Source organism: Pelobates fuscus, chromosome 5, assembly GCF_036172605.1.
Source record: "Pelobates fuscus isolate aPelFus1 chromosome 5, aPelFus1.pri, whole genome shotgun sequence".
Classification (NCBI taxonomy): domain Eukaryota; kingdom Metazoa; phylum Chordata; class Amphibia; order Anura; family Pelobatidae; genus Pelobates; species Pelobates fuscus.
This window is the reverse complement of record NC_086321.1, coordinates 204,596,813-204,611,091: the sequence shown is the minus strand read 5'-3', so window position 1 is coordinate 204,611,091 and position 14,279 is coordinate 204,596,813. Positions and strand designations below refer to the sequence as shown.

At 37.8% G+C, this 14,279-nt stretch overlaps 1 protein-coding gene across 3 annotated transcripts in view; it reads right to left on the bottom strand.

The window, feature by feature from the left end:
• Positions 1-7,916: 7,916 nt before the first annotated feature.
• The window catches only part of PTCH1 (patched 1), an 86,542-nt gene continuing 80,179 nt past the window's right edge, over positions 7,917-14,279 (bottom strand). For all 3 annotated transcript variants that reach the window (XM_063454965.1, XM_063454964.1, XM_063454966.1), the window contains 2 exons: positions 13,076-13,598; positions 7,917-11,686 (listed from right to left, as the gene is read on the bottom strand). In XM_063454965.1, the coding sequence (XP_063311035.1) occupies positions 13,077-13,598 (522 nt within the window). In that variant the 3' untranslated portion in view covers positions 7,917-11,686; position 13,076. The remainder of the gene's footprint in view (positions 11,687-13,075; positions 13,599-14,279) is intronic.

The window sequence follows — 14,279 nt, the reverse complement described above, 5'->3', positions numbered from 1 at the left end:
CATTAAAACACAGCAACAGCTATCTGATATTTTAGTAAAATATAAGCTGTGTTAAATATTATACCATAATTCATTTATATAATGTCAACAATTCGTGCAAAGCTTGGTCCGTAAAAAGACCTTATAAAGATTTAGCTTTACAGACAGCAACAGCTTTTGTTTTGGGAGCCCAAGCCTAGAGTGGAATTATATGTAACAATATCATTTTGTGTTCTTCTAAGATATCTCATGAAGTATTCCAATCTATATATACCATTACATTTACAAGCCACGTTGAATGAGTGTCCAAAGGATGGTGTTAATTTATACTAGAATCAGAAGCTAATCTCTAACCATATAGATGTTAGGATGAAGTATATTTATATCATTATACATTTAATACATATATCTACCTATTAGTATACTGTAAAATATTTATAAATGGTATATTTTAATATTGTAGAATAAATATCTATACCTACATCTAGAAAAAAAACATGCTGAAATTAAAGTGTTACTGGATGTCAGCCCATGTTAATCTCAGACATCAGTAATTAAAAGACCCCCAGCATGCAATCACAGAGAGAAAAACATTTATCTATCTCGATAACATCTAATATATAAATAAGTTATAAAAAAGACATGGGATGCATTGGAGATCATTAATGCCAAGGACAGCCTGACATATGACCTCCTCTCTATCTCTACTCAGTCTGCTGTCAGGTGGAGAGTATTGTTTTAATAGAGCCAGGCCATGACCAGTCTCTTGGCTCTGCACTGCCTAAAGTGCCAGTGGGCCCCCATCCTTCTGGCTTTAAAAATGATTCCAGAAGGGGGTTCTCAGGAGATGCCTGGCTCATTTAAACTGTTCACCCACAACAATAAAATCACTGACAGGTGTAGTGAATGACATTGATTAGATTGTTAATATGACACCTGTAAGGGCTGGGATATATTAGGCAGCAAGTGAATGGTCAGTTCTTGAATTTAAGCAAGAAAAATGGGCAAGCGATAAGATCTGACTTTGACAAAAGGGTGACTTTGACAAGGTCCAAATAGTGATCATTAGAAAGACAAGCCCGTTTGGTCCAATCACACAGAAGAGCAACTGTAGCTCAAATTGCTGAAAATTAATGCTGGCCACAATTGAAATGTGTCAAAATATACACTGAATGCAGTCTACTGTGAATGGCTCTGTCACCTGTAACTTACCTATTGTGACGAACTGAACCTCGTCACGGTTTCTTGGAGGGGCCTGCTGGCCAGCCTCTTGCCTCAGGACTCTGGGCCCTGCAATATACCTTGCCCAATGCACTTTAAAAGGCTCCATTCAACTGGAGAAAGGTAGAGGAGATTTCCAGGGGGCCCTCCACGTTAGGACTAAACTACAACCAGAATGTGGACTACTGTTTATGTCACTCGAATCATACACAAAACCCCAAGCGGGCTTACTATAGCATATATTGATAACTGCCAACCTACTGATCGCAAGATCGCCAGACACTGGAAACAGAGTAAAGCCCCGGAAAGACTTAGCCTGACCCAACAAATATTGATGAATCTAGACTATGAAACCAAGACATATGCATCCGGCAAATCACATAGTGAAAGCCAGAAAGGAATGGGAAACGTATCTCGGACGAGGGAGGGAGGATGGGGTGAACGAGGACTAGACACATTACCCATGGGGAGACTAGAATGTGATACGGAACTGGGCACCAACAAGCCCAATATCGCAAGGAATAATAGCACTAAGAGACAGGATGGGAGAGGATGACCTGGGGACAACCTGGCCACTAATCACACCCAGGGGAAAGACTGAGTATACACCCACACCCACACTGTATATAGTTAATGTTGGTTGGAGATCCTGACCCTAAGAAACATACTTTGTGGTGCTTTCTGCTACTATCCGTTCTTTATACTACCCTATTCTTATCTCCATATACTGCCACACTCCCCTATGGAATAGCACACGGCACTCTCCACTAGCTTAATCACCACCTCCGGACGGGAGAATGGTCAGGGCATACACCACACCACAAACAGAGCTAAAAAGCATGTAATGTCAGATGTATGCCTAAATGTGATGCAACCACTGTGGTTTACCCATTAATTGTGCCTATGCGGAACAATCAGAGTGTGATATGCTTAACCACCCCCCCCCCCCTCTTTAATTTCTGTACCCCTGATGTGACGATCTAACGTTCTAAGCTGTGACTAAATGCAAAATATTCAACCGTAATGATTGCCGTAGATGCAAACATGTCAACAGACGTAACAAGTATAGACAAAGGTATTTCTAATGATATTAGATCACAATTCTAAAAGGCGCATACAGGGCACACAGCAATTACTATATATAGTCTTCTCATATGACAAATGTGGCAGGGTATTGTTTCCTGCCCATGTTGCACATATCGCACCAAATGTACTATTTGCATTCAATGCGTTATTAACAATTGCATGTACTGTGTCACATCTAAACCCCTTCTCACCTCTATTTTCTGTAACCCCAATTTTTGACTTTTAACAAAATAAAAATTGTCAAATTGAAAAAAAAAAGGCTCCGTTCAGGTGATTTATGTACTTATGTACTCCAGAAAGAGAGACCAACTGTTAGCCCTGATTCCCTGGAACTGTTTTGGGCATAGGACCATGTGCACGGTCGGTCAATATTATGACTTCCATGGAAATCCCTGAACCGATTTGGGTGATTTTTGGATATGTTGGTGCCCCAGATCGAGGCTATCAGGGGATGTGACTTTTGTGGAGTTTTCATGTGGTTTGGGGGTACTTTTGGGTTATTGTAAAATATATGTTTTCTGTGCCTGGAGATAATATAGCTTAGTACAGTTCCTGATTCAATTATCTCCCAGGCACAGGGGAGGGATTATCTTGTTTTGTGTGGGTGTGTCCTGGACCTGAGAGCCAATGTAATCATGTGTATGTTTTTACTGTAGTCTACTCTCAGGTCCAGTGGGGAATGCCCCTAGAATATGTAACCAAAAACCCCTTGCATGGGGACCTGCATATAAGGCCAGTTGTGGCTGCCATTAAACAGAACACTTCCCCTTCATGAAGTCTAGGCTCATGTTTGGGGGATTGGAGAGCTACATTCACTCTGGGGATTGCTATAATCACTATACTCCCTTGGATTACAACTCTTGCTCTTGTAAGAGCAGTCTGCTTTGCTCTCTGGGCTAGGAGAGTTTTACCCAGTGGCAGCTGGATCCTGGTCTCGGGTCCAGGGTGGGTGGCGAGACCCCAACCAAGCTGCGGCGGTTTGTGGGGTTTACGGTAGTTATGGTGTCCTGTGCGGTTCTTATGGTACTCAAGGATTACTAGGAAGCAGCGATTGATGAAGGTACCCAGTCGGCGTGCCAGGTGGTCCGTCACACCTATCTTCTATTGTTTCGTCTTCTCTTCCGCTTTCAGAATCTGTCATTCTTTTCTGATCTATTTCTCTTTGAAACATAAGACAACATAGGGACTACTTATGTTTTAAAGATGAATAGATTAGAAATGAAGACAAGATTCTGAAAGGGGAAAAGAAGAGGAAACTATGGGATTAAAATAAGTTTGAGGTGACAGAGCCACTTTAAGCTGGAAGACGTTTTTCTAAAGTATATAATATTCATTTGTACTGAATAGTAAAGATTTGATTTTGTTTTTGTGTGGTGTGGTTATTAACCTCCGTAAGGATCAGTAGACTTAGTGTCTCCAGCTATCTCATTGCTCTTGCCATGTGTCTACTTCACCATTACTCTCCACTCAACAGCCCAACAGGTGGAGAAAGAGCAAAGGCCACACCCCAGGCCTTTCATGGTATTCTTTTTTTTTTTTTTTTATTATTTTTCATTTTTATTTGTGCATTTTTAACACAGAGAGAGAGAATTACTTGGTGTAAGGGAGCCAGGCAGATTCAATGAATATAATGTGACTGTTTATTGTTAAATATGTAGTGTGCTCTCGTGTCCTGCTGATGTTCTCAACCAACTAGGTCGTTTTGGCTGTGGAGCCTGTACAGAGTCATCTGTTGGTTGTTAGGATCTTGAAGGGTAACAATACCTGCCTGGAAGAAGGGAGCTGCAGCCTGGTTAGGTGAAAGAGTTTTTGAGAGACCCCAGTCAAGCTTCGGGGCCCAGTTTCAGCACTGATATTTCTATATGTTCAAGCAAGTAGTAAATCATTTAGTTTTAATTATTTATAAAATATTTTACCAGGAAGGATACATTGAGATTTCTCTAGTTTTCAAGTATGCCCTGGGTCCACAAAACATTGAATTGATGCAATAGGATACAATAAAATACAAAAACAATATCAATACACAATATATACAGAATTTAACATAGAACAGGTAAATAAATATGACTATTAACCTATTTCTACTCCTAGCTACTAGCATACTTAGGTCAAGTGTGCTAGACCCATATATTGAAGAATAAAATCTAAATGTCCCAAGGCAAAAACAATATAATAAATACAATCAATTAAATGCCTAATTCAGACACAGCTCTGAAAATAAACTGTTTCAACAAAGGTAAACTCTGAAGTCTGAAAATACAATTTAGTAAATCATGGGTGTTTAGGATTTCACCCAGGGTCCTAGCACTCCCACCTCATCATATTTAATATATATCTGACTGAATAGAAACATGGAGTTTAATGCCCCCCACACCCCTTCCCCACTCACAAGACCACCTGAAGGAAAGGGATTAATTACTTCAGTTCCAGAAGCACAACTTATTTTTAAGCGATTTACCAAACTATATGTGTAAAGCAAGATCACAATCGGAGCACCGAACAAACTAAAATTGATTCATAACATTAAATAAAAAATGTGTCATGTTAAAATAATAACGATTAAGATATCTCAGCTGTGTTACGCTGTACTGGCAAAATACATCAGATTTATTGTATTTAAGGGTCATGGAATGTAAAGAGCAGTGATCACACTGCTGAAATAGGTCAACATATTTCTCTCATAAGCATGAATTTGTCACGATGAAATGGTAAATTCTATCTGGGTCAAGCATGTACCAGTGTAACCAAAGATATGTCACAGTCAATAAAGCATAGTGTAAGTATACTCATACTGATTTCCACCTGTTTTCAGAGCAGTGAGATCTTGGAACAAGAGGGTTGTTTTATTATTTTTTATTTTATTTACAATTTTTAGTTGTTGAAAATAAAACAATTTATGTATTATAGCCTGTTAGTGTATTACTGCCATGCATACATAAAGATAAATTCTCGTTTCAGGGCATCTCCTGGTGTACCCTTAGATCTGTGTAATTACCTCTTTTAAATCCATTTTATGCATCTTTTATCCACCAAGACCATTCGCAATTAAAATGACTGAATCCAGCTTAGAGTACATTTTTGAGATGCTTTGCACTTGCATATAACATCAAAGTTATTACTTTATTACTTACATGGTCGTTGATTGGGTAAGCGGTGCCTCTGACCAAATAACATTTAACGATGGCTACCCTCAAGGGGCATGGGCAATGAAGAGCTAATATACGTAAACTTTTATTTTAAATAATTCTAAAACTGATGGGAGGACAATACGTTTTTCCCTCAATCATTATTAGAACCAATTGCATTCATTATTATAAAAGCTAGCCTCTGGTATGGGGAAGGTGTACTGCTGTGGGGATCATATTGACCCTCTACAAGCTTTTTTCTTTTTACTATTTGCCCACTGACTGCCCACTAATGCTGCCAGTAAGCAGCTAGTCAAAAAAAAATATATTTTTGGACAGTTTTTTATGGAATGCCTTTTATGGCGGTAACTAAGTTGATCTGAACTAATAAAAGACTTATCAGTGCCAATAAACAACCTACACATGTGATCGACCTATATGTAACAAAGGCTATAGTTGTATATATTATACATACAGTATATATAATCAGTCCTGGATTTGTCATAAGGCCATCGAGGTCATGGCCTCTGGATGACGGGGGGGGGGGGGGGGGGGGGGAGAGGCAAGGGGGCACTGACCCCTGCACTTCATTTTCTGTATGTGCTCCTCTGCCTGCCTGCATTGTGCCCACCAAACAAACTATGCACTGGCTTTGTAGGTTACATGTGTGCCGGCAAAGTTTTCACACTCTCTTAGTGGATTACTGGGAGAGAGCCTGGAGTAGATGCCTGGAGTATTTTGCAATGATAGGGAGAGTTGGTGCAGTCACACAACATGGAGTCAGTCTGGGATTTTGCTGGTTATATAACATGAAGACCCAGGTGAGTTTGCTAGTGACTCACATGGTGAATAATAGTCATCCTTCCCTGGTTGTTGTTGCATTCCCTCTCCCTATGTTTATGTATGTATATCTAAGTTTGCACAAGGAGGCAGAGCAAGAGCGGGGGCAGCAGTGAGGAGACCCACATGGCATTGGAAAAAAGATGAGTAAATCTGCACACTAATTAATTTTATTTTAACTAATAACTAGTCTGTAGTGTGGGTATAGTGGCTGTAGTTGGAGGGCAGGGGCTGTAGTGGGGGTAGATAGGACTGCAATGAGGGATTGAGGCTATAGTGGTGGGTATATGGTCTCTGGTGGGGAATAGGGATATGGTGGGGTAGGTGCTATAGTCGGAGGATATGGGCTGTGGGGCTATAGGGGCTGTGCTGGGGGGATAGGGGCTGTAGTATGTGTACAGTGGCCAGAGTGTGTGGATAGTGGATGTACTGGGGTAGTGGCTTGAGTGGGAGGACTGGATTGTTGTGTGGGGAATAGGGGTTGAGGGGCTGCTTAAAGAAAATAATTGTTTTAAAAAAAACCTAAAATGTATTCATCTCTCCTTGCTTACTTTGCGCCATAAAGGAGGAAACTTGATCCCTGGTGGTTCGGTGGGTGATGTTGGCGCTGGAGGATTGTATCAGAGTGTTTCTGCGGTAACTTGTGGCATCTCTGTGATACAATATTGAGTGCCATCCCTGCCTGAGATCTCTCCTTGTCTGGCTCTATGGCAGGAGAATAAGCTGGCTGAGAATCGGCTAACCCTGGCTTGCATGCCGTGGCTTATGTGGCTTTATGGCAAATCTGGCGTTGGTTCACCAGTAAGATAATTTTATGTGTGTGGAAAGGCTTGAAAATTGCTTTTAATTTAAATAAACAATCTTAACATAATGGAGGCATGTATGAATAATACTTCACTTATTATTACTTGTACATTTGTAATAACCTACCTATATTCCTTTAAGTAAAAATGCATGAACTCCTCTATTGAGTTTATCTGATCATGGTTTTAACTACTGGGTTGAACATATTAGTGATTTTCCGACACCAGCTTCCATTTACCACTTTGGAGTCAAATAGTGAATACAATCCAGTGTACTAACGTGTGTGTTGTTTGCCTGCAATGTTTTTGATGTGAGGATCCCTGAAGAGGATATAAGTGCAATAAGTTTATACTAGTGCAATGCCATGTGCAGATTTATTTTGTTTTTTAGAAAAAGAGCTGTAACCCCAATTGTTTATCTGTACTAATATGTATATCTGGCACTAGAGGCAGAATGTTTGCCCACGCAACATCGGAATTTAGCTTAATGAAAAGTTGCTAAGGTACTAGTTATTTTTAGTGTACTGATGGAAGTATCTGCTGGACAGTAATAACTGGTGTACTGTTAAAGTAACTTGTCTTACATGAAGATTTTATGTAGATCTGAACTGTAGGAGGGCTTGATCGTTGCTGTTAGAATGAACACCTTTAGCATCATTGCCACTTTATAGTGTTTATAAAACAATAGCTAGGATTTTCTTTTATTTTCCCTGCAAACTCATCTTATTAACATTCCATACTGTAAGGCAGTAATAGGTGCAAATGAGTGCTGTGTTAGCAGTAGGTAATCCTTCCCCAATGAAAAGTAAATGACTTTTATGCAGTGTTCAAGTGCGGAAAAAAAACCCTCCAAAAACATAAATGAGTAACCAATAAGTTATAATATTTTTTATTCATGTTAGAAATTCTATCAGTGTTCGAACATTAATATTTAGAGAGTTTGTACAATTTTTTTTCACTTTCAATGTCTGAAACGTACACCACACTAGATTACAAATGGAAACAAACATGCTCCGTATAGTAAGACTTGTCATGTATTTGTTTTTTTATATATTTAACCCATTCAGTGATGGAGAGCATCAGCAAGCCACTAAGCCATGGTGTCTATGCTGGTCAAACCAAAATATTGAATAGGATAAACCAGGGTTAAACAACATGCCACTTGTCTAATATTGGTAAACTACAAACCACCATTTTCCTATGCCCCAGGATTTTGGGGGTTATGGGGTCTGTAGGTTATCAACAGCAGAAAAGACACAGGTTGCCTAACCTTTGGCAAAGCAAACTTATTCCGGGTGTAGTTAAATAGTACGTGTGCACTGTAACCAAGTTTTATGTCTCACAATGGTATCAATACATATAAACTCTTTAAAAATATACTTCTGTCAAAAGAATTGATGACTATTATGTACACTACAAAAATAAATTTTCATATAAATAAATTATATGGCATACGTTTATCTTTGTAAATGAAATGACACACAACCCACACCTGCCCGAAAAAAAGGCAGACAATGAGACCCAGTTTGAATATTTTCCATTTAACTCCTTAATCTAAAACGCTATGAGTCCTTAATGTAAATGTTATATACTCTCTCCTATTTAACATTAGTAAGCACTCTATACAAATAAAATTCCATTAAAAAAAGAAGAACATAGCTGTAATAGATGTTTCCCAATAAAAATTAACAAAAAAAAATATATAAAAAAATCCCTGCATTGTTTTGTTATAAACTGGCATGACAAATACTGTAAGAACACATTATTATACAAAAATATAAATATTAAAAAAAACAAAACATTTTTTCTTAATTAAACATTGCCAGATATGGAGTACTCCCTTTGTCAATGTGACTATTGGAGATTTAAAAAGTCTATACTGTGCAGAAGGCAGCAGACACGCTAACAAAGGGTAGGGAAAAGAGATTTGGCAGTGAAATGGTGTATAGTAGTATTCTGGGTAGGCTTTGAAAACTTAAAAATGAAAGGCAAAGTGTCGACTATTAACTGTTTAAATGTGTGACTATACAGCATACTATGATCTGTATATTGCCCAAGCAAAAATGTGAGCAAATGCATAGCTCAGTGACAATGCAAATCAGTTAAAAATTTAGTAAACTAAATGGTGGAGGAATTGGGTTGCCTGATCTATATTTCAAGAAAACAGTGCATATATAAAGATTGTTTTAACAAGTACAGCCATAAAATGAGTATTTTTCAGTATTTTTAAATCTCTATGTAAAACTTAGACCTTGACATCTGATGGTAATTCTATAACCAGGTTTTAAGTAGTGGACATTTGTTTGAACCAAGGCAAACAGTCTTACTGGCACAATGCTTAAAATGTAGCTGGCAAAAACTAACAGAAGACTATCGGGTTTATTCATTGAAGTGAAAATTCATGGTGAATTTCCAATTTAAGGTCAAACTAGCCGAACTGAAAATATTCTCTAAGTCAGCTGTGCTGCAATTTCGGCTACATGGACCTTAAATTTAAAATTCACTTTAAAAGTTCACTTGTAAATGTTAATGTCACCGAGTGGATGAACCAATTTTAATAAATTTGTTTTTTCAATATAATAATCACGTATATAAAGCCAGCATATTCATTTGCTACCAATGTTGCCTGCATAATAGTATAGACTGTTTATTAACACATCGACACTTTTACAAACAGTTCCTTTAACCCCGGTATACCCATCCAGCTCATGTGGAACTACAACTCGTCCTAGGTTTTGCTAGCCTGCCAGTGGCAGTTCCACAATGGGTTTGGAAAAGTACCTGCTGTCTACGTCTGCTTTGATCTGATCATAGTCAAGTACCTTCACTAATACCTGCAATTATTACAACTTAACAAATTGACTAAATTAAAATTTCTCAATTAACTTTAATTTTTCTCGTTCCATAGAGATCCAATTAAAGCAGCTTCACATCAGTTACTCAATACATTTTGGGATGACTGGGACATTGAGTGAAGGGATATATTTTAGGCATGAGTACTGTCAGTGGTGGCTTGTTATCCCCCTCTTCCTGTATTTTGTGAATAGTCAGGGTTTACTGAAAAACAGTATACAACTACAGACATTCAAACCTTAAAAAAAAAAAGCTTAATTAACGCAGCTTTACATAGCATGTAAACGCATGGATTTAGCTTTTAATCTGCAGTTATTGCACTAAAAGCAGACAGGGCCCATTATCGTATTATCTATATAAGGAGATTGTGCTGAACACAAAAAAAGGTAATTGTTTAACCCAATCAGTGACACAATTTTAGCATTCCTCTGGCACTCACAGATTTTCGTTTCAGTGTGCTTATACAAAATAGCTTATATTTACAAGGAAGGACAGCTACATATCCCTTATTAGGATTTTTCATTTTACATCAAGTGCCTAGTATCATATCCTCAGCTAAACCTATTTTAGGAGCAAGGTTTTGCTTTGTCAAGCACAAAAGTCTCCTGATGTGCACAGAGCTGCATTTCTACAGTATGCTGATGTTTAAACATAGAAACTAAACAAGAAAAAAAAAATGTTTGTATTAAATTAACAGCATATAGATAAACTCTGAAAGACAAAATAAATCTATGTATGTAAGGGAGAAGGGGAGGTAGTTAGAGAAATAATTATATTTTCAGAGTCAAGTAATAAAAATTAATAATTTGTTTAGAAATAGTTATAGTAGCACCAATGTACGGCAGAGTGGCCAACATATGCCAAAATAAAAATTCGGTTCTGACCTCTTCAATGTTGGAAGTGCTTCTGCTAAAAACATAAAATACTGCAGCCTCATATTTTACATACATGGGACATATTACATTTATCTTAAAAGTCTGTAACAGCTATTAAGTCTCCAGCTATTAAGTGCTCAGTATGGAAAAAGGGGTCCTGGATTTTAGGGGTTTACACAAGCACACCAAGAATATGCATCACAATGGAAGAGACAGAACGATGTGGCAAGGCACAAACACACAATTCTAAATGGTATGATGTCACATGACACAAACAAACAAATCTACAACATTACAACAGCAAGAGATCTTGCATATAGCTTCACATAGAGACAGGACACCAGATAAGACAAATTCTTCATATCTGCCCATTTGAAAGAAAAAATAATTAAAAATCACGCATAGCGTGTTTGAAAATTATCAGTAACATACTACCACAGGATTGTGATATGAACATTTAACACATCTGAACATGTGACTTTACATGTATAAAATAACACCTATCAAATAAGCAATATTTGCATAGAATTATACAAGTAATTATACAATATTTAAGCAGCAGAAAACAAATACGCTGAATTTAATATCTAGATTAATCTTAATTGTGGCACAAATGCTGTACATTGTTTAGAGAGGGCAAACATGTTTGCTCCCATCTGTTAAAAGGAGTCAAATAACTCCACAATTATTCTAACTTTACATTTCTCTCTTGTATTTTACATATGTATACACCTCTTAAATATTTATAGCAATATTTAACACAATTATACAATAGGTTACAGTAACAGTGAACTGTTTATCCTGATGCAGCATGTCCTTTCTAGAAAACCTCCAGCAGCTTTCAATAATCATTCTGGATATTCTGTCCCGTCTTTGGCCATCAATGATTCAGAATGTGCATTCCCTGTGGAAAAAAATAAATAAAAAATACTTATACATAATTTTGTGAATTCTACTTGAGATGATCAAGTTTGGATTTGGTTAGAGTCTCAGAGACATCTAACATTTTGTGGACTGTGTACCTTGAGCAATCTTGTGCAGAGTTGAAAACTTGGAGTAGTTATCATGGAAGTGAACAAAAGTTACTGTTTTGCCAGTTTTTAGAATGTTTTAAATGTTTTGTCCGAATCAAATACCCTTTAATCCACACCAATGCGAATAAATCGTTGGGGATTTAGCTGTGGAGTCTTATTCTATAAAATAACTTTTGCACAAGTCTACCAGATTTAGAGCTTTGATTCTGATTAAGTGTGCCATGCCCCTATTATTGAGTGATTATGTTACCATTCATTCTGAACTAAAACAGTATGTAAATATATTTGGAAAAAAGTTACAATTATGTAAACCATATAGAGTAATGTATAAAAAGTGTTATGTTCACTTTATATTTTGTTTTGCGGGCACTTTTCCTATTTCTATATATGTATTCCCTTATTTGCGCCAAAATGCCTCTCCCGTTAATATATTCTCCCATCTAATTTTTTCTTAGTTTAAAAAATTGTTGTTTCCAATGTATAAAAGAGAGGTGAAAAAGTGCACCTTTTCTTTCTAACTATTTTTTCTGCCACTGTCTTATTGGCAAAATTTCTGTGAAACTTAAAGGAACACTCTGTGCTCAATAACAACTTCATCAAAATGAAAAAAATGGCATTGGCACCATAACAATTTAATTTTGGGTTAGGGGGTTAAACCATTCGAGAGATTTAACCCACAAATCTGTGTTCAGCGCCGGATCTCCCTGCCTCTCTGTCCTTCAGTTTTCTCAAAATCAGGAAATCGAAAAGCCCTGATTGGCTGAAAGCAGTCATTTGATGCCCTCATTCGATAAGGGACATCCGATTCATAAAACTGGCTTGAAAAGAATCCTGCCGTTTTCAAACTAGTTTTATGAAGGGGGAGTCACTGATTGTGTCTTTTCTTTTTACTTGTAATATGACCCATTTGTCTTATTTTGTGAATGTAATAAATGATAAAATCATTAGAAAAACAGGAGCAAAAAATATGACAGAGGAATAAATAGTGGTGGAAAAACAGATTATTTTGTCACACTACAGCAAACATGGAAAAGAAGTCTGCTCTACAAAGGGTGAAGAGCCGTTTCATATATATATTAAAAAAAAATGTGTATGTACGCAAAAATGGCACAAATGTGAATCCGACACTTATTATAAAACAACCCCCATTATACTCACACCCTAACACAAATTCCTGTATTGTACCATAGTTGGAACAGAACCCAGGTACTGAGGAAGATGTTTTGTTGACAAACACATATGCTGGACAATCAGTTTACCTTAATTTAAGCCATTTCCTTGTGTCCTATCTTCACACTCAACATCTTGCAGCTCTATCACTTCTACTTTAGAGTCCCTTCTCTCGTACCGCACATTAAAAGGCACATGAGGGTCCTCAAAAGGTCCCCTGTCATTTTCATGGTAAGAACTGCAGAATGGGTGACGCGCACGAGAGTTGTGGCTACACATAGAAGGATGAACAGCAACAGTAACTGAAGCGGAGGCAGTCACAGTAGTTATTGGCTGACCGTATGTTGGCACTGAAGCACTAGTTGGAGCAAATGCAGTTTTTCTAATGTTCTGCGTGTGAGATCTATGTCCTGAGCGTTCCCTGGTACTAGGACCAGCATGCTCTTCAGTAGGAGACTCAAAAGCGTCCCTTCGCGGTCTGCATGGAGGTGGTCGTGACCCTTCCATTGAATCCCACCTCTGATTCCTGCTTGGGCGACATTGTTGATGAGGTCTAGACTCTGTGTTTGTTCTTTGACTTGGCCGAGGATTCCTAGTGTCTGCTTGAACAACCTGCAAATAAAATATAACATCAATAAAATCTACATCAGGGTCACAAGAAAAAAAAACATATATAGTAAGAAACCTAAAAGATATCATATACAATAGGTACCCAACTCAATACCACGACTGCACCTCATTGACCAGATTTTCCTAAAATCTTAAATTTAGAACTCGTGGTTGTCATTTATTCACTAAGTGGTAAACTGTGGTGAAGTGAAACGCACAATGCAAAATTCAAGCTAAAAGCTTTGACTTAAAGGACCACTAAGGTCACCCAGACTACTTCATCTCAATGAAGTGCCCTGGGTACAGTGATGTCATTTTAACCATGCAATATAAAATACTGAAGTTTTATAGAAATACACCTCTAGTGGATGACTTCCTGACAGCCACTAGATGCACTTCCTCCTCCAGAACTGAGTGAAACTTACAGCAGCATTTGGTGGGAGGAATGTCGTGTTTGCCTTCTCAAATCCAAGTCTTCTCTATGAGAAGCACTGGATTGGACGACACCCCGAGCGATGTCGGCTTGGATGCTGACATAGACAGAGGAGTAGCTGGAGGCTCCAGCTCTGGAAATTAGGGGAGTTATTTTTATTTAACTTAAATTTTACTAAGCAAAGAAGGGTGGACAGTGATCACATCCCTATGAGGGAATGTGTAATCACAAAATAATCAGTTATTTTTGGG